This window comes from Carassius gibelio, chromosome B24, assembly GCF_023724105.1.
Source record: "Carassius gibelio isolate Cgi1373 ecotype wild population from Czech Republic chromosome B24, carGib1.2-hapl.c, whole genome shotgun sequence".
NCBI classification, from domain to species: domain Eukaryota; kingdom Metazoa; phylum Chordata; class Actinopteri; order Cypriniformes; family Cyprinidae; genus Carassius; species Carassius gibelio.
This window is the reverse complement of record NC_068419.1, coordinates 2,288,877-2,315,331: the sequence shown is the minus strand read 5'-3', so window position 1 is coordinate 2,315,331 and position 26,455 is coordinate 2,288,877. Positions and strand designations below refer to the sequence as shown.

General features: G+C 39.4%; 2 protein-coding genes across 4 annotated transcripts; both read left to right on the top strand.

Annotated features, from left to right (window-relative positions):
• Nucleotides 1-2,012: 2,012 nt before the first annotated feature.
• LOC128013085 (uncharacterized) lies at nucleotides 2,013-3,224 on the top strand. The gene has a single exon (XM_052595806.1). The coding sequence runs from the start codon at nucleotides 2,163-2,165 to the stop codon at nucleotides 3,222-3,224; it is 1,062 nt and encodes a 353-aa protein (XP_052451766.1). The 5' UTR covers nucleotides 2,013-2,162.
• Nucleotides 3,225-10,219: 6,995 nt separating this feature from the next.
• lrrc4bb (leucine rich repeat containing 4Bb) lies at nucleotides 10,220-22,999 on the top strand. 3 transcript variants are annotated; one of them, XM_052596631.1, is made up of 5 exons: nucleotides 10,220-10,555; nucleotides 10,655-10,731; nucleotides 15,982-16,115; nucleotides 16,237-16,507; nucleotides 17,151-22,999. In XM_052596631.1, the coding sequence occupies exons 4-5, from the start codon at nucleotides 16,265-16,267 to the stop codon at nucleotides 19,080-19,082; spliced, it is 2,175 nt and encodes a 724-aa protein (XP_052452591.1). In that variant the 5' UTR covers nucleotides 10,220-10,555; nucleotides 10,655-10,731; nucleotides 15,982-16,115; nucleotides 16,237-16,264; the 3' UTR covers nucleotides 19,083-22,999. The 3 variants fall into 3 exon arrangements, with proteins under 3 accessions (XP_052452591.1, XP_052452589.1, XP_052452590.1); XM_052596629.1 differs by having other exon boundaries at nucleotides 15,982-16,122; XM_052596630.1 differs by having other exon boundaries at nucleotides 15,982-16,131.
• Nucleotides 23,000-26,455: the final 3,456 nt, after the last annotated feature.

Genomic DNA, 26,455 nt, shown 5'->3' with positions numbered 1-26,455 from the left:
GTACTGGTTTGAAGGATATTCTTAAGGATGTGTGGGATGGCAAAAATATGTCTGAGAATGTGCTCTTCCATACGGAGAGTTCATCACTGAGCTTGATCCTTTATCAGGATGCATTTGAAGTGGTAAACCCACTGGGATCTGGAAAGAAAAAACATAAGATACTTGCAGTGTATCTAACTCTAGCAGATTTAATGCCACACAACAGATCCAGCACTGATCAAATGCAACTTGTTCTTCTCTGTAAAGAACACGATTTTAAGTATTTTGGTCAAGACTTGGTTATGGGCACTCTTGTTAATGACCTTAAAGATCTTGAGCTCAATGGTGTTACCCTGTCTGATGGAAATGTTTACAAGGGAACTTTGTGTGCCATTGCAGGTGACAACCTAGGCTCACATAACATAGGAGGCTTTGTGGAGAACTTCAGCAAGAGTTTGCACTTCTGCAGATATTGTGATATCAGCAGAGACGCATTCCATGCAGATCCTCTTATCCAGAGCACAAAACGTACAGTGCAGTCATATAGTGGTCATGTTCAGAGCAGTGAAGGACAGTCTACATCTAGTGGAGGTGTTAAATTTGACTCCGCGTTTAATACACTCAAATACTTCCATGTATGTCAGCCAGGGTTGCCTCCATGTCTTGGCCATGATCTTTTTGAAGGTATTGTATCCTCTGATCTGGCACTGTACATTAACCATCTTGTTAAGGTGGATAAAATGTTTAGCTATCTTGAGTTGAATCAACGAATAAATCAGTTCAAGTATCTCGGTAGGGATGCTAATGACAAACCGTGTGAGGTTAATCCAGACGGTGGAAAACTTGGGGGACATGCTGTGCAGAATTGGTGTTTGCTAAGAATGTTGCCTATTTTGATCGGAGACAAAGTAAAAAATCCAAGTGACAACCAAGTTTGGCAGTTGGTTTTGCAACTTAGAGAAGTCGTGGATCTCAGTTGTGCACCTGCAATTTCAAATGGCCAGATAGCCTACCTAAGAGTTCTGATTGATGAATATTTACTTTGCCGAATTCAAACCTTTCCTGACAAACCACTTAAGCCCAAACATCATTATGTCAGTCATTATCCTGAGCTCATTATCCAGTTTGGGCCACTTATTCGCCTATGGACTTTAAGATTCGAGAGCAAACACACATATTTTAAGCAGTGTTTGAGAAAATTGCGCAACTTTAAGAATCCATGTTCTACTCTTGCAGAGAGACATCAGCTTCTGCAGGCCTTTCTGAGTGCAGGTGCCTTCTTCCCTCCAGATGTTTCAGTAGACAGGGGCACACAGTTTTTCTCAGATGACTACAATGATGTAATCATAGAAGCAGTTGCAAATCACAATTTTGAGTCCACAAACACTCTGATAGCCAATGAAGTGACTGTGAAGGGGACAAAATACAGAAAGAACATGATCATTGTGATTGATCATGATGATGAGGGGCTTGTTACTGGAAAAATCAAAGTGGTTCTCGTTCATAAGGATTCAACAGTATATTTTATAGCTGAAAAGTATCATGCCCTGCGTATTCCTGACATGGGTGTTTACAGCCTCACACTGATGCAGAGAAACTACTGTTGTATTAATCAGGAGAATCTGCTTGATTACTATCCCTTGCCTGAGTACACTGTGCATGGCACACCACTGATAATTCTTCACCATTATTTCCCTCTAGTCCAGAATGATGGCGAACATGAGTGAAGAAATCAAAGAGATAATCTGCAAGACCTTGCCAAACCTGTCTGAAGAGACTCAGTGGCAAATAATATCGAAACTTCAGAGCTCCGGCTTGGAATCAAAAGAAGACTTAAAATATGTACAACAGGAAGACATTGCTGATCTGTTACCTGTTATCCAGTGCAGAAAACTCCTGGATGCATTCAAATTAGGTAATATATGGTTAATCTAGTGTGACATTTTCTTGTTATATTCTCTTGTTTATTCAGTTGTGGAATTTCTTTTTCTGAAACTATATAATGCACCTTTGAACTTTTCAAATATGCCGAGATATATAACGAGAGTTTAGAAGACTTTTGGCCAAATGTCCGCAGTGACTCTGAGATAGCTTATTAGTTATGTGCCCTAAATATATATATATTTTTTTTAGAAACCGAGAAAGTTACATTGGATTTACAAGTCATTCCAACTTCGTCACCAATGAGTAGTGATTGGTCGGTGTCGGGGTCGTCATCACCAACATTATGCACTCCGCCTAATTCTAGCTCATCACAGCTATCAGCCATTTCTCCATGTTCAAGCCAGTCAAGAAACAGTGAACCAAGCAACAGACCTTCCACATCTCAGATACTGAAAACATGGCCAGAAACTTTCCAGGTCCCTTGGGAACAAATGCCACAGGAAATTCGTTCTGCAATTGCAGATGGCAAGAGACCTAAACCAATGGAGCGACGTCAGATGGTACGAGTACTCGCGGATGAAATGAGAAGGTATGAGGCTAACCCCACTCGCGCACAATGCCTAACTGTGGTTCGAAATATCATCAGGCAGTACCCAAAGAGTTTTGCTGATATTGCACCAGATGGGTCACTTCTGTGTGGAGGTTACACATCACTTTTGATTCAATTGAAAAACCGCATTGAGAATTTGAACCGTGATGGAAGCTTCTCATTCCACCGATCCTCTACAGCCAAGAGGGGTCCAACTGACACATACGGATGTACACGATTTCAGCCAGAGCTGCCCCCAGAAGAAACTGATGAAACTGTGGAACAGCACCGCCAGAGACTGGAGGAGATTTATAAACAGGAGGGAGCAGGTGGAGCAGAAAGAGCAGAAGTAAAAAATCTAATGGAGCTCACATTCTCTCTACAACGTCGCCATATAAATACAATTCCACCACCTGACATTGAAGATGTGAAAAGCAAATGGCCTTTTCTTTTCACGCCAAGGTATATATACGGCCATTTTGAGTTGCTCACAGACATCAATGTGCTTCGTAGCTTGGAACTCAGCATGCAGGAATGTGGAAGAGCCATCACAGAATACTTCAGGGGAAAACCTACCAACAAAAATGTCAAAGATATCCTCTCTAATGGTGAAGATAATGAGATGGCACTTCGTGTTGTTCAGCTGCTCATGGCACACTTTGGAGAGGACATAACTGGGCTGATCCTTCTTACAGATGTAAGTTTTATTTTTTCTCTCTTACCCTGTGTTTTAAAGGGTGACTCCACCAGTCTTCAGTGTCCAGACGCCTAATGTGTGTACTAGTTTTGGGGAGTACTACTACATATGTGAAAACAGAAGTGTAAATTATTTTGTAGCTTAGAGCAAGCTGCGTGTAAGCTGAAAATTTACCTCCATGTTGTCACACAGTTGCTAAATTGCATTATGGGTAAAGTAGGTGCAAGGTTTTAACAAGTATTTAACTTGTTTTCTTTGCCCTACTATGACACTGTTGAATGTTTTAAAAGCAAATAATCAAATCAATACAGCAGAAACACAAGTATTAACTTTTTTATTCCACATTCTTCTTCCTTTTCATAACCTGGTGCCTACATTATCCACAATGCAACCTGACCACTGAGTGACATCCCTGGAGGCAATTTATCATATAATGTGCAGTTCCCCCTAGAGTCCCAAAAGGGTTCATACTACGTTTTAGACGTCTGCAGTAGAACTCCCCAAGACCTGTAAAAATTAAATTGTTACCCTTTAAATTTTGAATGCCAAATTTATTTAGCAGTTTGATTGTAGGTACTTCAGAAGCCTACCTCATTCACCTCTTGGTTACTCTATCCTAGTGTTTACAAATTATTATTCTTTAGCTAAATATTCTTCTTCAAAATCTTATTATGGTAAGGATAATGTATTTGTTCCCTTCAGGTGTCTGCCACTGCAGCTGACGTTGAGACAACTCTCAGTCTTCCTGCAAGTCCTCGCCTGATACTGCCTGGTAATATACATTTAATTTATATTAATTGATAGACACATTGTATATCATATCGGCTATTCATCTTGAGTTTACAAATGCTTACACATGGTAACAATTATTCCCATGTTGCTATGACTTGAAGTTTCAGGTGCAACAGGGCAAGTCACAATTAAGGGTTGGATGATCACCTTTGAGGGCCGTGTAATCTCTGAGGGCATCACACCAACATTTGCAACAGGACTTGCTGCTATTTTTGCAATCTACTACATATTGAACCTTCAGTATCAAGAAGAGGCAGCCTGCACTCTGGAATTCATTCAGAGGTAAACCCCCTTCATTCCCTGTCATCATTATATGGATATATACAATTAAATCAATGTGTTTGTATTTTTTTGCATAAAATGGTTATTAGTACTGTACATTTCAAGTCTCCAAATAATCACACACACACACACACACATCTTCACACACACACACACATCTACACACACTCACACAAACAGAGGGTATAGGCTTCATTATAGTTCCATTTGATGTCATTCAATCCACTCTATTTGTGCAATGCAATGCAATTCATTGCATTTAATTGCATGTACAAAAAACATTATTTTGTTGCAACCGCACTGTGATCTTAGACTATTTTGATTTCAGACGCTTCATTGGTATAAATCCAGAGAGAGGGACAAAGGCCAAAAGGGGCAAGGTTGTCTCTAAGAAGAAAGGTGTAATCGTCCAGAAGAAGTCTTCTGCAGTCAATACACACGTCGCCACGCTACTGAAGAATCTCCTTGACTTTGAATGGAACTTCATATAGATTGGTGAGCTCTATAATCTTTCTCTCTTTGTTTTGACACTCTGGCATTGTCACATTAAGCCACAAGAGAACTGGTATTATTAAATTTATAAGCATTAGCTTGGAGTGTATGCTGTACATTCCTGATTGTATAGTTTATTTATTATTATGAATATTTGTTGTTTTTTGACAGTGGAAGTACTGGAATAATGCTGCACAGAGGAACAGCTACTACCAAAGTGATGTTCATCTCTCCTTGATCAACAACTGAGATGTAAAAACACAAGCCTACCTCACAGGACAATTTTAAGAGGTAACCTGCAAGTCTAGCTTGCAGTGACACAGTTGCCTACCTTACGGTTTCATCCCTAAATGTTTTTATTGATGCTGTTATTGATTCATCTTGCTAAAATGTTATAGTTTCAAAATGGCCTTAATGCGCATTTTCAAAATGTTCTTAGGTATGTTTTCAAAATGTTGTCAATTCTGCACATGTTCAGATGTTATTATGGAAGTATATATTGCAGATTACAAATATAAATCTTTTAAATTGACAAACTTTTTTTTGTATTCATGTTGACATTGACATTGCTCTTTTAAATAAAGGTATTTGATTTAGAAGTTTTATTGCTTATTTTGCATTATATTCACAATAATTCTTAAGCAATTGTCTTTAGTCCTGGAGTTCATTGGGAGACTGATATTTTAAATATCAATGAAGACTGATATTTTAGGAAACTTCTAAATTTATGTTATTTATAATACAGTTAATGTAATTCAGCATATCTTTGTGATTATTTGGAAATGACAATAATAGTGTTTAGGTTGTTACTTTAACTTCTCACAGTTTACTGTAGACAGGCCCAGTAGACGTGCCTGTCTAAAGTAAACTGTGATAAGTTAAAGTAACAATCTAAACAATATTATTTTAGTTTCCAAATAAATCACACAAATGTACTGCATTTTTTTTAACTTTATTAGACTGTGAAATCATTTAACAGTGTGACTACAGAAATATACTGTATTTCTGGTTTACAGACTACCACCGTAAAGTAATTTTACGTATGAATACCGTAAAAATAACGGTATATTGCTGGCGTCTTTGCTGCCAGCTCTTTACTGTAAATTATAGAAATACAGAAACATACCGTTTTTCTGGTTTACAGACTAATACCGTAAAGTAATTTTACGTATGAATACCGTAAAAATAACGGTATATTGCTGGCGTCTTTGCTGCCAGCTCTTTACTGTAAATTATAGAAATACAGAAACATACCGTTTTTCTGGTTTACAGACTAATACCGTAAAGTAATTTTACGTATGAATACCGTAAAAATAACGGTATACTGCTGGCGTCTCTGCTGCCAGCTCTTTACTGTTATTTTACAGGACATTTTTTTACAGTGTACTTATAAGGCCTTCCAATAACAAATTTTAAAAACTTTATTTTGTCTGCACTCAAGTACTTGTTTCGGCCTTATATTACAGTGTAAATGTTAATCTGACTGGTCATGTGAAATTTCTTTACAACTATTTGAAACTTTTTCTAACAATTTAGGATGCATTCTAATCTTGCATTTTGTACATGAAGCGTGAACTCTGGGACGAAAATGAACTATGGTTTTATTAAAGTAAAATGTTTTCACTGCATTGATTACAATTTGTATAACCACGGGTTTACTACAAATACCATGGTTAAACTATGGTTGCTGTAGCAATGGTTAATTTGTGATTGCCATGGTTTAACCATAGTTTGTGGGGTTTATTTATAGTAAAACAATGGCTAATTTAAACTGTTTTGTATTCAGTTCTCATATCATTTTTCACAACAATAATTTGTGCTAAAATGGATCGTGCAGAACAAGTTCGTGGTTGGTAATATCAGTGTCAAGCTAAGCTAACATGTCCATATGTAGCAGTCAGTATTAGTAACAGAAGCACATCGCGTTTCGCTGAGCAGATACAGAGAACTCATTCACCACACACAAACACAGTCCTCCACATAGACGCGCACACGTGCATACATGAGAACCCACATCAACAGCCTCAGAGAGAAGAAAACGCACACAATAGGCCTGAAGACATTGACGCACAAATGCATGGAAGTGAGGATCACATCCGCGCGGCCGTGACATTGAAAACAGACAGCCAGCGCACGACAGCGCTTAAGACGTCAACATAACTGATGATACAGCTCGAGTTCGGCCTTAAACGAGAGGGAGTGCTATAGACGGCGCGGAACGGGGGAGTCGTTTATTGTTTGTTTGTTTATATTCGTGTGCGCGCGTCTGTGCGCGCTGTACGGAACGAGTGAGGTGAGGGAAGGCAGAACATCCACTGCACCACTGTGTGACTGGATTCTTAATGGGAGGGGGATGGAGAGAGAGAGAGAGGTAGATGGCTTATCATTAAGTCATAATGCATACTGGAGGACACAAGTGTGTGGGACGCAGACAGAGTTCAACACAGAACCAGAGGAGAGATCAAACAGGGCTGATAATATGAACTAACTACCACATGCATGTTCAACATGCAGGCCAAGCACCATTACGACAGCTAGATCTGTTCAAGAAGGCCTGTTTATTCATGTATTCCTATACTGAGAGAGTCAGCATTACTAGCGGTCATCAACCTTTACTAGAGACTGCAAATTACCACCACCACCAGAAAAAAATAAAAAATTATTCTAACTCTTGTGCATTTTTCTAATAAATTGGTGTTAGAAACTATGCTAAGCATCAGCGTAAATTTGTGCATGTTTTTAGGCCTGTCTTTGTGAATTCAGATGATGCATTTTGCAATCCTGGCTAGCATGCACTGAAAAAAACAAGAAGTAGATTTACTTATTTTTTTTATTTTGCAAGTTTTTCCACACATACATTTTAAGTAAAATTAAAAGCAAGTAGACAGCTTGTTATCCTTTGAAGATAATATGTCCACTCAATAAAACTATTAATGAATGAACACAGAGACTTTACTTGGTACACCAAACACAACGACTGTAACAATCAGTGGATAGTGTTTGAGTTTTAATGGGCCATTTTGAGTAGAAAATTAACTCCAGATATCACAAAACAGTAAGTTACTAAACCTAATGACAAAATCAACCATAAAACAGTGTGAATACAACTCGAAAACAGTGAACATTTGAACCTTTTTAATTATTCATGCCCTAGTGCATGATGGGAAAAACAGGATCACAAATTTGATGTTTACTTAAACAATCCTTGTAAACATAACAAACCATTCCAAGTAAAATATGCTTATAATTTGAAACTTTAATCTCTACAATCTTAAATTGATTATTGATATTGATAATTGATTGATGCCTGAACTTAATTATTTAATGTAGGAATTACATTTGTTTTTATGTAGTATTTACTTCACCACAAAACAATTTTTGATCAGTGCCTGGTAATGTTTTAATAATAACTTAAATTCATAATGTGTACAAATATCATGCCCTCGCTCTAAAGATATAGTTCAACCAATAAAAAAAATAATAATAATTTGCTGAAAATATACTCACCCTCAGACCATCCAAGATGTAAGTGTGTTTGTTTCTTCATCAGATTTGGAGAAATGTAGCATTCCATCACTTGCTCACCAATGGATGCTCTGCAGTGAATGGGTGCCGTCAGAACGAGAGTCCAAACAGCTGATAAAAACATCACAATAATCCTCACCACTCCAGTCCATCAGTTAACATCTGGAGAAGACAAAAGCTGCGTGTTTGCAAGAGATAAATCCATCAGTATCATGTTATAACTTTAAACCATCTCTTCTGGCTAAAATATGGATCTGTAATCCATAATACAACTTCAACTATTAAATCCACCCTCTGTTGTACTCTCACGTAAAAAAAACAAAACAATGTTTTTGTTTAGAAATGTTTTGGTTTGTAAACTGTGCTTGATATGTGCAGAGTTCTCTCCTGATTCAGATGAGATGCCTATTTTCATAAATATATATATATATATATATATATATATATATATATATATATTATAGATAGATGACTAGTATTTTAGCCAGAAGGAATGGTTCAACTGTAAAACATTGTAATGATGGGATTGTTTCTTACAAAAAATTGATGGACTGGAGTGCTGTGGATTACTTGTGGGTTATTGTGATGGTTTTATCATCTGTTTAGACTCTGATGATGGACTACCATCATTCTGACGGTACCCATTCACTGCAGAGGATCCACTGGTGAGGAAGTATTGCAATGCATTTCTCCAAATCTGATGAAGAAACAAACTCACCTACATGGTCTGACTAACATGTTTAGAAATATATATATATATACATGCAGGACCTTCACAGACCACTGATTGAAAACCCTGGAGCTGAACTTTGAACAAACAGCTTAAATGACTTACTCCATCATGCTGTCATCTCTGGCAAACGTTTAGTGTGAGTTGTCTATTACAAACACAAAGATATCAACATCTAATGAAAACAACAAAAATAAATGTTGTTTATATGTAGCTCAAGTTACAAAACTAGCAATTTAAACATCGTTTAGATAAGTGCTTTTCAAAGGGTGTCTCATTATGGGGCCTAATTTTGTGGATGAAATGAATTTGTATTTCATGTCAAAATGCTGTTACTTACTTAAGACATTTTGTGAACTAAATATTCATCCCATGAAAGCGATATTTATTTTGCCCTGTCTGAATCACAGAGTGAACTTGGTCCACAAAATTAAAATGGCTGGGTCACGCTTGACATGCTATTAATAGTTTGTGCGTCTATTTTATTAAAAACTACAACATGGTGCTAGCAGCATCAAGGCTATGGGTTCGATTCCCAGGGAATGCATGAAAAACAATGTACACCTTGATATGCAAGTCACTTTAGATGGAAGCATCATCCAATTGCATAAAAGTCATGTAAAATATGGATAGTAAGGTTGTGGACAGTGATGTAAAAACAATGCTAAATGAATCATAAAATGGTAATATTTAATCGTTTATACATTCAAACACTGTTTTTGGTGCAGATATTATCTGTTATTATGTAGAACCAATCCAGTTTCACTGGAAAATTAAACTGTTTTTTTTTTTGGATATGGCAATTTCATATGAATTTGTACGATTTTTAAGAAAAAAGTCAGCACGAAGGTCCACTTTGTAAGCCAGACTGCATTAAATACAGGTTCACCTGCATAAACAGGTGTCATTTAAATGTTTATTTCTGCTTATGCACTTCAAGATAATACTAATTTTAATGTCTGATTATTTACTTAAGATAAGGTAATGATGTAATGTCCAGGGTGAACTCTGAACCACTGCTTTAGACAAACAGCATTGCCATCTTAAATATATATGTTAAGCTTCAGTTGGGTATAAATGGGATCTCAAATCCATCATAAATGATCTGACAGTCGTCCTGCAGATGAAAGATGCATGGACCACTGGACGGATAGATGTGTAAATGCATGTCTGTATGGAAACAGGCTTCAGCAGGTGTGTTTTGTGCATGTCTCAGTGGTCTGCTCTTCAGCTGGCCGCTGTATTCAGGACCGTCGCTACGGACTTTACGTAAGATGTTGCGCTGGGTGCAGCATCCGTCTCTCTGTACGGCCACGACGCGCACGATCTGCCTGCATACACTTAGAAAAATGCGCCAGTAGGTTTGTACGCTTCTTACCCCGGATAATCAAATTACATTCGATTTTCACACTCTACGGCGAGCGATTGCATCCTATTTATTCCAGCGGTGGTATGATCTGTTAACTATATATTCACCGTTATTCACCGTCTCGGCGCGCACTGACGCGCTCCTGATCTGCGAGAGACACCGAATCAACGGGGGGAAAATCATTAGAAGAAGATCCGTCGAGGGATAAAGGAAAAGGTACGACATGCATTCGATCTGATGCAAGAAATCAAATGCTGTGAATTGCATTTGATCATAGTTCATGCTGAATGATTGACGCGCATTGATTTGATTTAGGTTTCCACATGGTTATGATGTGTATGATTCATTAGAAGAGGATCCGGATGGTGTGATGGATGCATGAGAGGAGAACGGTAAGAACTGTCATTCAGCGTTCGTTTTATTTCTTTATTTAGCTATGTTTATTTATTTATTTCGATATTTATGTATAGAAATGAATCTGGCCGTTTGGAAACACGGTGATTTGGTGGTATGGGATGTAAATGATGGTTCGGCTTGATTTGCATTTTTCTTTCTCATTATCCGTGAATTACACAGACACCGTGTGCCATTTTGTTGCGCGTCTTCGAGGGAGCGAGCGCGCCTGTGTGTGTGTGTGTGTGTGTGTGTGTGTGTGTGTGTGTGTCAGGGCCTTACTTGTGTATTTCACACGCGTACGACGGTCTCCGTTAAGACGCCGCAGTCTCTAACGCATTCAGATGCACCGTTTTTCTCTCATATAAGAGGAACAGACCCAATGCAGACGCGGTCTGTCATGATGGAGATCGCCGCGTATGACGTCCTATGGAGGTTAATTAACAATCAATATAAAGGCTTATGCAATAGATGTTTCATTTGTGCATTCGACCGTTTTTTTGGCCAGTGGCTGGTTTTAACGAAGCCTCAGTGCAAACAGAGCGCCGCCACCCAACCGGATTCCGACACCCAGCATCTGCAAATCAATTTAACGTTGTCATGGTTACAGTGAAGCTGCACCACCGCACCTGTGACACACACACACACAAACACACACACACAAGCGAGTTGCGCCTGCGTGTGATGGACAAAGATGTTAAAGCCATATTATCAGACCACTTTCTTTAGAATTCTGAATGATTTTCATTGTGTTTCTTCAAAAGATATTTTCTACTGATGTAAGACAACGAGCGCGTTTACACGCACAATCCTACTCTGTACTTTTATTACCTAAAGGTCATACACTTGTTTTTTTTTTCTTTTCTTTACTCAGTTTTTTTATTCTCATTACCTCGATCTGCATGTAAATACCCTCACCGGTGTTCTTTTCAGCTTTTCAGTCTGCGCATGTGTTCTGCGCATGCCTGAATATGCTTTGATGTCATATATATATATAATAAAACCATTGATCATTTCAAATTTGTAATTATTTTTTTATTTTTTTGTGCACGATTTTGGTCATATTAGGTGTTTTTTGTTATTTGATCATTGTCAAAAGTATCTGTATACCTACATTTTTGCCTTTTACCCCAATTTTGCATTGCATGTAAAAACCTTTACTTGTGTTCCCAAATGTTTACTCTGTTTGCATTATAACATCAAAGCTGTCAAATTTGTCAAACATCAAATTTGTTGGATGAGGTTTTTTTTTTTTTTTTTTTTTTTTGTAATCCATGTATTGTGGTTGTAAGGGAAACAGGTCAGTTTAGCTCAAAGGGAATCATTTAAGATTTTAAAGGGAATTTGGACAGAATCACTGTTTCACGGCTGATCACTGAGATGGCCAGAGATTCATTGAACGAGCCGTATAACATCAACTCTGCAATGGATATTAATATCCAAAGTACAAACCATCAACTTTTAACCATTACAACCATTAAATAATGGTATCATGTAGTGGGTTTTGGGACATATTAAGTTAGGATTTAGTGGTTTTAACAAAACCCACCAACAGAAGGCAACAAATTAACAGTAAAGACTGACAGACACCATTATCATTTCCATTAAAACCAATACAATTTCATTATAACCAGTAAAACCATTTCAAATAATGTGATGTTTTCATTTTTTTTTTCAGTAGGTGATTTAAATAAATGCATTATTGTATGAACTAAAATACTTGAAATCTATAGAAAGAGCAGAACGCAAAATGTATAATATGAAAATAATAAGCATAAATCTAGAATCTAGAAATATGTTTGTGTGTGTGTGTCATGTTAATCAGACTTATCACCTTATAGGCGATTTCATTAATTCAACTCAATAGGCCTAGATCTTACAAGTAAACCAAATCGCTGCTGTCTCTTTATGAAAGAATGGAATATTTATGTCAGACAGTGCGGAGTAATAAATAGCAGTGAATGTTTGGACTAGGAGTATTTGGGATTTTAATATAGTACTCATGGGCTACAGGCTCTATAGCAGTGATGGGCAAACTTTGATAGAGACGAGGGCCAGCATTTCTTCACCTTTATACCAAGATACCAGATTACGAATCCATGTTCAGACACCTTTTACATCGTCTTACTCGATTTCCTTTTTATTGTAGGAAATTAAAGTAGACTATATTTAATAAAATTTGTTTTAAAAGATTGTATTAACTATAAAACGTGTGCAGTTAAGCTAATTGAGAAGGGAAACTTTGTTGTCAGTTGACAGCAATCATCCCAACAAATAAACATCTCAATTGCATTGTCTGTATATTTGCAACAATCAAATGTACAGAGGTCCTATTTTTTATTAGTGGCCTACAAAACATTCTCAAAATAACATAAGAGGACAGTTAAAAAGGGCTCATTAAAAATAAATAGATAAATAGTTATTCCAAATGGTACCATAAAATAACCAGTTAACTGCAGGATTTTTTAAATAAAATTAAAAAAAAAAAGAGCTTTAAAGACCTTTTAAGACCTGCACTTTACATTTCAGCCTTTAAACTATTTTTAAGAAAAGGGAAGAGTCAAAGTATAAATTATTATATTCATTAAAAAAAAATATTATTAAGTATTATATTACATCAATATATCTAATTGTCTTAATTGTTTAGATTTTATAATGCATTTGCTTATTGTCGATCCACTTTTTCACATTTAAAAATATGTAGCAAAAAGAGTTTACATGGCTTTAAATTGAAATGATTTAACTTGTGTTTTTAAGAACCTGTGGAAACCCTATGGTTCAGTGCATGCAGTTCTGTCATGCATTTAGCAAAAAGCTTTTGTTGACTATTGAAATTTGAGGCAAGTGAAACTCTGGCATCCCCATCGTTTGTGTGATGTGATGGTGATTTAAATAACATATTTCCAAACAATCTAAACATAGAAGTATCCCCTTGAACTTGTAGAAACAGATATGTTTACCATCTTGACTGGAAAATGCTGTTTTTGTGGTCAGTTTTTCATTTACGGCCTTTGGACGGCCACTTCTCCGGAATGTCCAGATGGCCTTTCTGCTCCTGGTTTAAGAGAATGAAAATGTGAAATCCCAAGCAATACGTGAAATTGCATAGATATGAAAAACTATCAGTCACTTAATTAACCCTTACATTGAGTTCCTCAATGAAGTGAAAAATATATTAGATACATCAGTGCAGCTCAGAGTCTGGAAGTAAGTTACTTGCATTGCCTGTGTAGAGGGGGTTCCCTTTGTTGTATCGAAAGGGGGTTTCTTGAGGTTGCTGATTGGCAACAAGTAGTTGTAGTCAGTAGTCGTTGAAGTGACGTCTTGGGAAGTCTGTGGTTGGGAGTTGTCTGGAGATGCAGAATTGTGGGCTGGTTGTAGTTTTAAGCTGTCACTCGTGGTCAGACTCGGAGACACAGCGTTATAAAACTTAACTCAGAACACGAAACTCTCAATGAAAAAGTAAAGTAAAGTTTGACGAGACTAGGTGATTTTTCTTCTCATCATGGCTACGTAGCAGCGGGCGTGCAAGCCGAAGCACGCTGGAGTGGTGCTCAAAAGAAAGCATAAGTAATGCCAAAAAACATGGCTAAAAGTTATGACTAAAGAGCTAAAAGGCTAAAAGCAGGCATGACTAAAAGCAAAATCTGAAAGCAAGTAAAAGCTAAAACTAAAAGCATAAATTTGATGGTGTCCTGAATTTTTAAATTGGCCTTTCGGTCACACCTCAAATGTTGTCTTGACCAATTAGATATTGTCTTTGCTCGGGGTGTTGCAATGTTTGTCCTGCCAATTCATAAATCATATGTTATCTTATCAATCATGTGGTCCGAATTTTCCCGCTCTTGCAGGGTATAATGATATTCATTTATGAGTTTTTTCGAGTTCATTTTGGTGCATCTACATCTGTAAAAGACAGTTTCTGTGCCATTCTTTGACATAAGGATGTTCTGTGGAGACCAGAGGTTAAAAGTTCCCCTTAAAGGAATTTCAGTCTGGTTCTTATCATGGATTTACATGTAATGTTCATGCTGTGCGTCTCTTTGAACATCAATCTTGATTAATTGCCCCAAATTTGACAATCTCTTTTCCGAATTGGAATTGTCAATAATTGTACTTTTGTTCTAATGTTGAAAGCTGTACAAGTTGCAAGTTAGTGGGCTTGCGTCTGACTTGTGATGCTAGGATTTGAGATACAACAATTTTTTTTTTTTTTTTTAGAATTTATTAAAAAAGTATTGAGCCCCGCACATGACATGCATACATCGTTCCCTCACTGTACTAAAACATGCACACGATTTACTATAGCGTTCCCTTGATTTGCTAAATTGTGCACGCGATTTAGCAATTAGAGGGAACGAATTAATAAATCGTGCACACGATTTTATATATCGAGTGAGCACAGGATTTAGCCTACAATTTTTTTTCCTGCATGTCATGTATGGTGCTCCGTAAAAAAATTGTAGAATTCAGGAAAAAATATGCATCATTTGTTTAAATATAAGAAGTATTTACTGACATTCTTACATATTTATCATCTGTTAGAATATACCAAAACAAAATTCTGCCTAAATGTTTATTTGTAAGGCTGTTTATACAAACAAATTCTGCTGCTATTGCATTACTGTCATCCAGCATTCGTCATGGGTCATTTGATATCAGCATTATTCTGTATTTATTCACAGTAAACATCAGTGTTCAGACATGAGAGTTGTTTTCCCCTTCAGTTCATATGCACAGTGGTTGCATGCACACATTTCTTTGTAATGAATGTCTGTTTTCAAGTAACAATATGAATAATGTATTACATTAGCGTTTTTTAAACTAATAATCTGTTTTTATGTTTACAATACCACAAATCTATGCACATTTAATAAAGATAACTTATTTGCAAATATGACAAACTGTAGCCTTCAATCCTGAACCACTAGTTAAATAAACATTAAAACACAAGGCCAGACCAATCCAAATTTGGATGTTTTTTTGCACGGACGAGAAGAAATGAAAGAGTTTGGTGTTATAATTATGACTACCTATACTATAATAAGCAGTAACAAATAGTGGAAATTAACTGAAATTAAATTCTACTCCGGTTGGGCTAGAGGTCACAACATTTGATTAAACAGGTCAGAGTTTTAATTTGCTGATGTACTGACCCTCACACCCTTAGCTATATATAATATGATAAGATGTACATATATGCAGTTTTTGACCTCTCTTGTCCTCTTTCTCTCTCGTTCCTCCTCCAGTGTTTTTCATTTTAAACAAGCAAGGCCAGTGCTGACTGTGATGATTCTGAGCAGAAGACTCCCGTAGCAGCATCCAGTGCTGTTGAAGACTGTGTGGATTACACTTTGATGCCACAAGATACCTGATTCCACAAGTTAATCGTAAAAAAAGTTAATTCTCTCTCTTGTTTTGTGGATGTCATTATTTAAAATACACTTCCATTTGAGAAGTTCTGAGGGTTTTCGGCACTCACTGTTTGCCTTTTTTTGTTTTAGGAAAGGGGCAGGACATGACTCAGTTGCCATGCAGGCTGCTATTGTAACAGGCATTTTCAGCCCCTCCCCCCTCGTCTGGTTGGTCCAACTCTTGTTGTGGCCACACCTCCTTGGACCTAGATTTGCCGAAACTAGCCCTGCCTGCCCTGCTCCCTGTAGCTGTTCCAATCAAGCCAGTCGAGTGATATGTACCAGAAAAGGCTTAAATGATGTTCCACAGAGTATCTCGTCCAATACTCGATACCTTAACCTCCAGGAGAACTCCATACAGGTAACCTCTCTGATAGCCTAAATAGGTCTATAGGACATTTTCTCCAAGAACTGGACATAAACGCATCCTTCTATCCAAAAACTACAACTGAAACTATAAAGCAACAACCGTGAAACCAGCATTTGATTTTTAGAAAAAGGAAACATGGTCAGATAAAATTGAAAGAGAATCAGTTATGGACCTGTTTACTCCATATGTTTCCCTAAAAAGTTGCTTCAAAAGTTAACAGTTGAATTGGTGTGCTGATCCTTAAACGTTAAACCAGACAACCAATGATGATAATGCAAGTACCCAAGATATTCATTGAACTGCCACATTTATTTTCAAAATGGAACACAGATTTAGCCCTTGTGCTAAAGATACTTGGTCAATGAGCTCTGTTAGTTAGCACTGTAAACCAGTCATCTTCTGTCGAACACAGAGTGACAGATGGTCACGCATACGCATATACTGAAATAGCAAAAAAAAAACAAAGATGCACCTTTCCTCAGTATGCATGCTACCACAAAAGCATTCAGTGATCTTAATCTTTCATACTGCTGCAGAACAAACAAACCTGTAAGAGTACAGTAGTGATGCAGTAAGCCAGTTTCTTAATGTGTAGGATGTTATAACTTACTATAGTCTCTTCCTTTTTTTTCAGGTGATCAGGTCAGACACCTTCAAGCACCTAAATCATCTGGAAATCTTACAGTTGTCTAAGAACCAGATTCGTCAGATTGAAGTGGGAGCTTTCAATGGCCTTCCCAATCTTATCACCCTGGAGCTTTTTGACAACAGACTTCCACTCGTACCATCACAGGCATTTGAGTACCTGAGCAAGCTGCGTGAACTCTGGCTAAGGAACAACCCCATAGAGACACTCCCGGCATATGCCTTCCACCGTGTTCCATCCCTGCGACGGTTAGACCTGGGTGAGCTGCGCAAACTCAGTTTCATCTCGGAGGCTGCGTTCGAAGGGCTGCTGAATCTACGTTTCCTGAATCTGGGCATGTGCGGGCTTAAAGATGTACCCAACTTGACGCCTCTCGTGAGGCTAGAGGAACTGGAGCTGTCTGGAAACCAGCTGGGCGTGGTGCGTCCTGGATCTTTCCAAGGCCTAGTGTCTCTACGCAAACTGTGGCTCATGCACTCTCGGATCTCCGTCCTTGAAAGGAATGCCTTTGATGACCTCAAGAACCTGGAGGAGCTCAATCTGTCCCATAACTCTCTGCATTCGCTGCCCCATGATCTATTCACTCCACTGCAGCAGTTAGAGCGTGTCCATCTGAACCACAACCCTTGGGTTTGCAACTGCGATGTTCTGTGGTTGAGCTGGTGGCTTAAAGAAACCGTGCCTGATAACTCCACTTGTTGTGCACGTTGCCATGCCCCACCAGGTACTAAGGGCAGGTACATTGGTGACCTTGACCAGCGAGACTTCACCTGCTATGCACCTGTGATCGTGGAGCCACCCACTGACCTGAACGTAACGGAGGGAATGGCAGCAGAGCTGAAATGCCGCACTGGGACATCCATGACTTCTGTTAACTGGTTGACCCCCAATGGAACCTTGATGACCCATGGGGCGTACAAGGTCCGGATCTCGGTCCTGCATGATGGAACCCTGAATTTCACCAATGTGACCATGCAAGACACTGGACCCTACACCTGTATGGTCACCAACTCTGCTGGCAACACCACAGCAACTGCTGTGTTGAACGTCTCTGCACCTGACCCAGGCAATGACTACAGCTACTTCACAACTGTTACTGTTGAGACTGTAGAGACTGGACAAGATGGCCACGGTTCAGCACGGCAGTTCGTCAACGAGACGTTTATTAGTTTTCCAGGCCCGACAGCTGCATCTGCATCGGCGGGTCCCACTGGCTCAATGCTGTCCTCCTTGTCGCCACGAGCCACACGTGCACCCGATCACCCGTTCACGGTCTCCATCACAGACGTTGCCAACTTGTCGGGTCTTGAGGACGTAATGAAGACGACCAAGATTATCATCGGCTGCTTTGTGGCGATCACCTTTATGGCGGCCGTGATGCTGGTCGTCTTCTACAAGCTTCGCAAGCAGCACCAACTGCACAAACACCACGGCCCGGCTCGTGCCATCGAGATAATCAATGTTGAGGATGAGATCGGATCTGCAGGTGGAACTAGTGGAATCACAGGAGGGAGCACCCTCCAAAAGGGAGCAGGATCTGGTGGAGGAAGCGGGCAGAATCCGAGGAATCACGAACCTGAGATCATGACCCTGCCGAGCGTTGGGCAAGCTGATCACCTGAACCACTACTACAAAGCGCACCACTTCAACAACAACGTACTGGGCTTGAACATGGCCTCTGGAATGCTCAACAACAAACCTAACCCTTCCTCCCAAAACAAGGCTTCAACCATGAAAATGGGGACTTCCGGTGATCCCTCCAACCTTGGCTCAACCTCACCTCCCCTGCCAATTCCCATTCCAATGGCGATGACCTTCCATGGAACTCTGAAAGGCCTTAGTCACGTTCCCAACATGCAGACTGAGCCACTGTTGCTATCGAATGGCTCCAAGGAGAGTGTTCAGGAGACCCAGATCTGATTACCCTTGCATACACATGCACACGCAGGAAGGGAAGTAGACTGGTTTATAAGGCAGCATGACTGTCGAGTCTCTGCAGTCTTTGACTTTTGAAACTCTGTCTCTTTCTGACAGATTCTATGGAATATTAATTTTGATAAACAGAGAGACAGGCTTTTACTGATGAAGTGGACAAGGCGCTGTTGAGTACATACGTGCCAAAGCAAGCGTACTTTTGAGTTGTGTCCGCGTATAAAAAAATATAGTCTATATTAAAGTAGTGTAATTACTTAAGTGTTGGTTTGCCACAGTCCAGCGCACAGAGTACACACACAGATGTACAGCAGCTAACAGACCTGTATAAAAGCATACACACATTTACACTTCCCAGAGGTTGACATCATTCTTCATCATACTCACCTCGGTAGGTAGTGTACCTGTGTGTGTGTATGTGAGTGTGTGTGTAAGGGACAGTATTACCTGAGACTAATTCAAAAATAAAGACTTAAACTGCTTTGATCCAGAACACATGCTCATGTTCACTCTGCATCATGATGACATTCTGAATCTAGCACAAGTGAGGATCAGTTCATAAGCTCAGAACTCTAAAGACACCAGTTTCAGGGTGACATACACTTTCATCATACCTAGAGGAGAGGGCAGAGAGAAGAAGGCTTTCCATGTGAACAATAAGAGTAAATGACTGCTGTCCTCAGCAAAGGTACCACAGAACCTGCCGCCGTAGTGCAAACTCTTTGTGCATATCTGCGTTCGAAGAGATCTTGAGTGTCATAGTTTGTCTTTTCGCCTGAATTGAAGAGTAACAGGAGTGTGTAAGGGCTATTTCACTGGCATTTGATGTGTGCAGAACGTGTCTTGACTTAAAGTCAACATAAAATGCAACATTTAACTTCTGTAGTATGGAACAGGATATTCAATGGATGCAGGGTGGTGGGACTTGACTCTATTCTTCAGGAATTGATTGGATCATGAAAAGCAGGCGTACCAGAACGGAGTCAAGAGGGATTTGAGACACTAGCCGAACCGGAAAGTCAATTCAGAGGCGGAGCAGGTTACATTTTGATAAAAGATTCCGAAGATATTTTTTTTTTACTTTGCATAACGTGCACAGATGACTGGTGCACAATAAGAAATGAGTGTTAACGGCATCCATTTTGAGTTCATGTTGACTTTAAAATAAGCTGTATTAAAGCTTTGAAATATACTGGGATACGCAGCACAGGGGATTTCGCCAACATAAACAATTTTAGATTTTTAACAGAGAGAGAATGAAAGACATTGTGAAAATGTCCAGATTTTTCTGATGAAAGATTTTGCAATATGACATGTAATCTAATGTAAAAATTTTCAGCTATACTGTTTATAGACCAAATCGCTGGGTTTGGGAATCAGGGTTTAGGGAATGGGAATAATACTGTTCTTGAGCCGCTTCAAATTTAACATTAGTCATCTATTTGGGGGGAAACTTGTATGCCTCACTTTCAGAGAGTATTTTCTTTGAAGAGATTCGCGGATTGATAGGTCCTTCGTGGGAGCCATGCGACAACTGCTGACTACATAAAGCATTCTATTTATCCGTGAATGGCTTTGAAGTTGTATAATAACTATGTGCAATGTGCCATTAATTGGAGTAGAGTACACATGCGTGTATTATTGTAATTGCTGCATTAAACTTTACTCGGTTTTTAATTTACAATTCATCATCTTTTATCAGATTGTTGTTGTTAAAATTGATTCATCCTTTTTCAAATGCTGGGAACTTTCTTAAATCAAACTGGGCAATTGTTTTCTGCAATCATTTTACACGTTTGATTAAGGACACAAGTGCTATACATAGTTGTATCCATTATACCCCACCAATCCTTCAAATGTCTCCCTGCTAGTCTTCATAATGGAATTGTAGGGCGAACTATGTTTTTTTTCTGCTGCTTTCATTGCTTTCCGTATTTCTCCCTACAGTATGAAAGCTGATTGTGTTTGAATATCCAGTGGAGTTGCTTAGCAACAACATCATTGCCAGGAAATGCTCTTAAAAGCTTATTGTAGCACCTGACCCTCATCTGCTGATGCGGAATATAGGTAGATCAGAATTACGTCAGTATCACATAAGTAAAAGGTTAGTTAATGTGAGGAAAGCATCCTACATGCCTCGCTTTGTGTCCTCGACACCAGAGAAGACTGAAACGTGCATATCATTGATCTTGGATCCAATATTTGAACATTTTAGGCTATTAAACGTAAGCAAATTTAATGATTTTGTCAAAACACAACTGTATATTTTTAAATGCAGTGCTAAAGCTTCATGAACAACCGGTTTCTACAAAAAGCCTCGATTTGCTACACGTGTAAGATTCTCATTCTAGAGTATTTTATTGGACATGAAACTGAGTGCATCGGTTAATTTTCCTGAAAGAGAGTGTCTGAAGTTTTTAAATGCATATGTACCTGATCATTTTGGAGATTTTTTTATAAATACACCAGCATATAGCAAACATACATCAACTAAAAGCTAGAAATGGGAGTCTTTGTTTGAGCCAGACTTGCATTTGAGCCTTTCCATACCTCTTTTTTTTTATTATACAAGCAAACTTGTGAAACGTTAAATGTCCAAATGCTTATCTGCCCAAGATCATGAGGCAGTGAATCAGTACGTCAGCGTTCAGATGTGTGCCATCCCGTAGCAGGTTGTTCTCATCTATGCATCCTCTCTGCGGCCAGCAAAATCACATTACCCTTATGGCTACTGAGAGACAATTCATCTAAACCTTTCCCCGTTTTCGAAAGCTGCTTTAAGCTGATTTCACAGGCTGTGAGATGAAGACACTGGGGCTGAGACCCGTGTTGGAGCTGTTTCTGAATCAGCACAGAAAGATTGTATTATGAGTATTAAATGAAACAGTGTCATCACTGTAGACTCTTAATGGGGTGGCTCTCTCTTTCACCTTCTCACACTGACCATGTGTTCATGTATTGCCATGTATATAATCTAAAGATGTAAATATTCTCTATTTTTTGACTTGCCATTAGCAGAACACGTGTTCTTCAGGATTTAAAACAGAACAAAGCTTTTTGGAAACTGTTTGCATTTCTCTTTCCCTCTATTTATGTGTGAATCTCATGAAAACAGGCCATATTTCACCACAGCATCTAATGAACAGAATTGTATTGTGCATACAGAAAAATAATCCTGGTTTTTGGACCATTAAGGTTTTTTTTTTTTTTTTTGGTGACATTTCATTTGATGATAATCAAGCAAATTTTTACCACTAGTGCGGTATGGATATTTTATTTGTGGTTTTGTTTGTAATTTTCAAATTGTATTGTAGATTCTCATTACTGTGCGTAATACAAAAAAGTAAAATCATTTTTAATATATAAATTTGCATAAAACAGTTAGTACATGAGTACATCAAACAGTAACATTATATTAAAAAAAATTGTGCAATTTTGAGAATGATTTTATTTTGTTGATTTTTTTTTCTAATGAAATGTCACATTGCTAAAAAAACGCGCAAAATAGATGAATAATAACATTTTGTGGTGCAGTTTCACCAGTTTTTGGACATTTTTTTTTTGTTTTAGATTCACTCGTATGTTTCTCTGTATCTCTATCTTTAGGACAATACACAAAAAAAAAAAAAAAAAAAAAAATCAGTACTGCTGATATCAGCTCTGTTCCATTTAGATCTGTTCTTCATCGGTTTGCCTATTTATTTGTAATGACTATTTTTAGTTCATTTGCTTTTTTTCTTTTGTTGATGCTGTGTGGTTCGGCTGTGGAGAGCTAGTTGATTGGTCAGCAGTTCCGGGTCAAAGGTTGTGGCAAATGCTTAACTGTGCGTGTGAGCCTCTGCACTATGCTATTCGCTACACAGATGCTCTTTATCAATAAAACATGGACATTTTTGGCTTTAGAACTCTTGACTGTGTGTCTTTATGTTCAACTTTTTAAAAAGGTGTTGTAAATAATATATATTTTTTAATTGATAAAGGTTCTGTGGCATGTGCATTTTTTCATAGCCAATCAGCAACACTGTCTGCATGCGACATGTGTCAGTTGAGGGCGGGGTTTCGGAGAGGGGGTGTGGTCTAGTTTAGCAGCTTCTGGTGGATGTTTGGAAAATGGGAAAATTGCTTACAGCACTGTTGATATTCAATCTATCTTTCTGCAGAATGATTAAATCATTGGTTCTCAAATGTTTTATTTAATTGGCAGATTATATGTTGGACACTGAGCTCAATCATTTATCATACAAGTAAAAATAAGTCCTTTAAAATCAACATAGATTTTTATTTTTTTCATATGAAAAACCTGGCTGAATAAGAAAATACTTTGCTATCCTAACTGTGCATGTTTATAGTTAGCTAATGTTCTTGTGACCTTGCATCCCAGCAGTTTGGAACCACATCAAGTTGTTTTGATTTTCAGTCACTAACATAATTGACAGGTTGATTTGGACTTGTTTGTAATAATGATACTACTTATTGCATAGTGACTAAAAGAAGTAAATAAATGTACAAAACCAGAAAACAAGAATGACCTGCAATGTATGGAATATGACAGGTCAAAAGTTTGGAATAGTTACGATTTCTTTAATGTTTCTTCAGGAATCATTTTAATATATTGATTTGCTGCTCAAGAAGAATTTCTGATTATTATAAATATTGAAAAAAGTTGTGCTGCACAATATTTTATTGTTCCGGTTTATTTGATCAATATAACATTTATTTGAAATGGAATCTTTATTAACATTATACATTTCATTACTGTCATGTTTGATCAATTTAACGTGTCCTTGTTTACTATTTTATTGTTATTTATTTTATTAAATCTTACCTACCGCACATTTTTAAGTGTTACATTGTTTCCATAAAAATATTGTGCAGCACCACTGTTTTCAACACTGATTATAATCAGAAGTGTTTCTTGAGCAGTAAATCAGTATATTAGAGCGATATCTGAAGATCATGTGACACTGAAGACTGGAGAAATGATGCTGAAAATTCAGCTTTGATCACAGGAAAAAGTTTAACAGATATTCACGTAGAAAATAGTTATTTTAAATTGCAATAATGTTACAGCTTTTACTACATGTCTAAACAAACAAATGCAGCTGAGGTGAGCAGAAGTGGCTTTTCAGAATCACTAAAAATCAACGTGTAGCCACTGAATATTCCTGAGAACTGAATGTGGGAAGTCTTGGTTTGGTTGTGGCCTCACCTAAACGCCACACACACTTCCTGCATACACTCCCTGTTCTGGTTGCAGCGTTTCCATAGCAACTGTGAAATGTGGGAAACCCTCTGTCCTTCAGAGAGGAGTGAGTGAGGGGGAGCTGCTAATCAAGCGATGGGGCTTCAGCATATAGTGCTTTGGCTCTTGGAAATCATCTGCATTGATGCCACTCGCTGACTGACTGTATGCCTTACTGTATTTTTCCACTGTCTCGTGTCCCACTGACAGACAGACAGACGCAGAGTCTCTTTACCATCTGTAGCGACTGCGTAGTGTTTCCAGAGCTCTGAAGGTGCAGGTCACAGGTCTTTATGTTGGCTTGTTATATTTGATAAATATGGGATAGCTATCGGCAGTTGTTGTTAAATCAGATTCGAGCATCTGTGAGCATTGAATGTCTGCATCAGTAGTGAGGCCTCTGTTTCCATGACAACCAGGGTCTGAAAATAGCCCTCTCTCTTTCTCTCTCTCTCTAACATGCATGTATTTATTGTCTCTGAAGACATGCCAGTGTTTTTCCCCCCTCCTTTTCCCTGCTGTCTGACTCTACCCTCCGCTCCCCTCATTTGCGTTACCCTCTCCTCTCCTCTCCTCTCCTCTCCTCTCTTCTCTTCTCTTCTCCTCTCCTCTCCTCTCCCCTCCTCCGCTCCTCACCTCTCCTCTCCACTCCACTCCACTCCTCCTCTCCTCTCCTCTCCTCTCCTCTCCTCTCCTCTCCTCTCCTACTCTCCACTTCTCCTCTCCTCTCCCATCCTCCGCTCCTCACCTCTCATCTCCGCTCCTCCCCTCTCCTCCTCTCCTCTCCTACTCTCCACCCCTTCGCTCCTAATCCCACTCCTCTCCTCTCCTCCTCTCCTCTCATCTCCTACTCTCCACCCCTTCGCTCCTCACCTCTCCTCTCCTCTCCTCTGCTCCTAAACCCTCTCCTCTCCTCCGCTCCTCACCTCTCCGCTCTGCTCCTCTCCTCTTCTCTCCTCTCCTCCCCTCTTCTCTTCTCTTCTCTTCTCTTCTCTTCTCTCCTCTCCACTCCTTACCTCTCCTCTCTGCTCCTCTCCTCCTCTCCCTCCGCTCCTCTGCTCTCCTCTCCTCTCCTCCTCTCCACCTCACCTCTCCTCTCCTCCTCTCCTTCTCTCCTCTCCTCTCTTCTCCTCTCTGCTTCTCTCCTCTCCTCTCCTTTCCTCCTCACCTCTCCTCTCCTCTCCCCTCCTCCGCTCCTCACCTCTCCTCTCCTCTCTGCTCCTTTCCTCTCCTCTTCTCTCCTCTTCTCTTCTCTTCTCTCCTTTCCTCCTCACCTCTCCTCTGCTCTCCTCCTCACCTCTCCTCTTTCCACTCCTTACCTCTCCTCTCTGCTCCTTTCCTCCACTCCGCTCCTCTGCTCTCCTCTCCTCCTCTCCACTTCTCCTCTCCTCTCCTCCTCTCCTCTCTTCTCCTCTCTGCTTCTCTCCTCTCCTTTCCTCCTCTCCACTTCTCCTCTCCTCTCCTCATCTCCTCTCCTCTCCTCTCTGCTCCTCTCCTCCTCTCCTCTCCTTTCCTCTCCTCTCCTCCTCTTTTCTCCTCTCTGCTTCTCTCCTCTCCTCTCCTTTCCTCCTCACCTCTCCTCTCCCCTCCTCCGCTCCTCAACCCCCCCTCCTCTCCACTCCTCTCCTCCTTTCTTCTCTTCTCTTCTCTTCTCTCCTCTCCTCTCCTCTCCTCTTCTCTCCTCTCCTCTCATCTCCTCTCCGTTTCGCTCCTCTCCTCTCCTCTCCACTCCTCTCCTCACCTCTCCTCTTTCCGCTCCTTACCTCTCATCTCTGCTCCTCTCCTCCTCTCCACTCCTCTGCTCTCCTCTCCTCCTCTCCACCTCACCCTCTCCTCTCTTCTACTCTCCGCTTCCCTCCTCTCCTCTCCTTTCCTCTTCACCTCTCCTCTCCTCTCCTCTCCTCCACTCCACTCCTCTCCTCTCCTCTCCTCTCCTTTCCTCCTCTCCTCTCCTCTCCTCTCCTCTCCTCTCATCTCATCTCATCTCCTCTCTTCCTCACCTATCCGCTCCTCTCCTCCCCTCCTCTCCTCTCCTCTCCTCTCCCCTCCTCCACTCCTCACCTCTCCTCTCCTTTCCTCCTCTCCTCTCATCTCATCTCATCTCATCTCATCTCCTCTC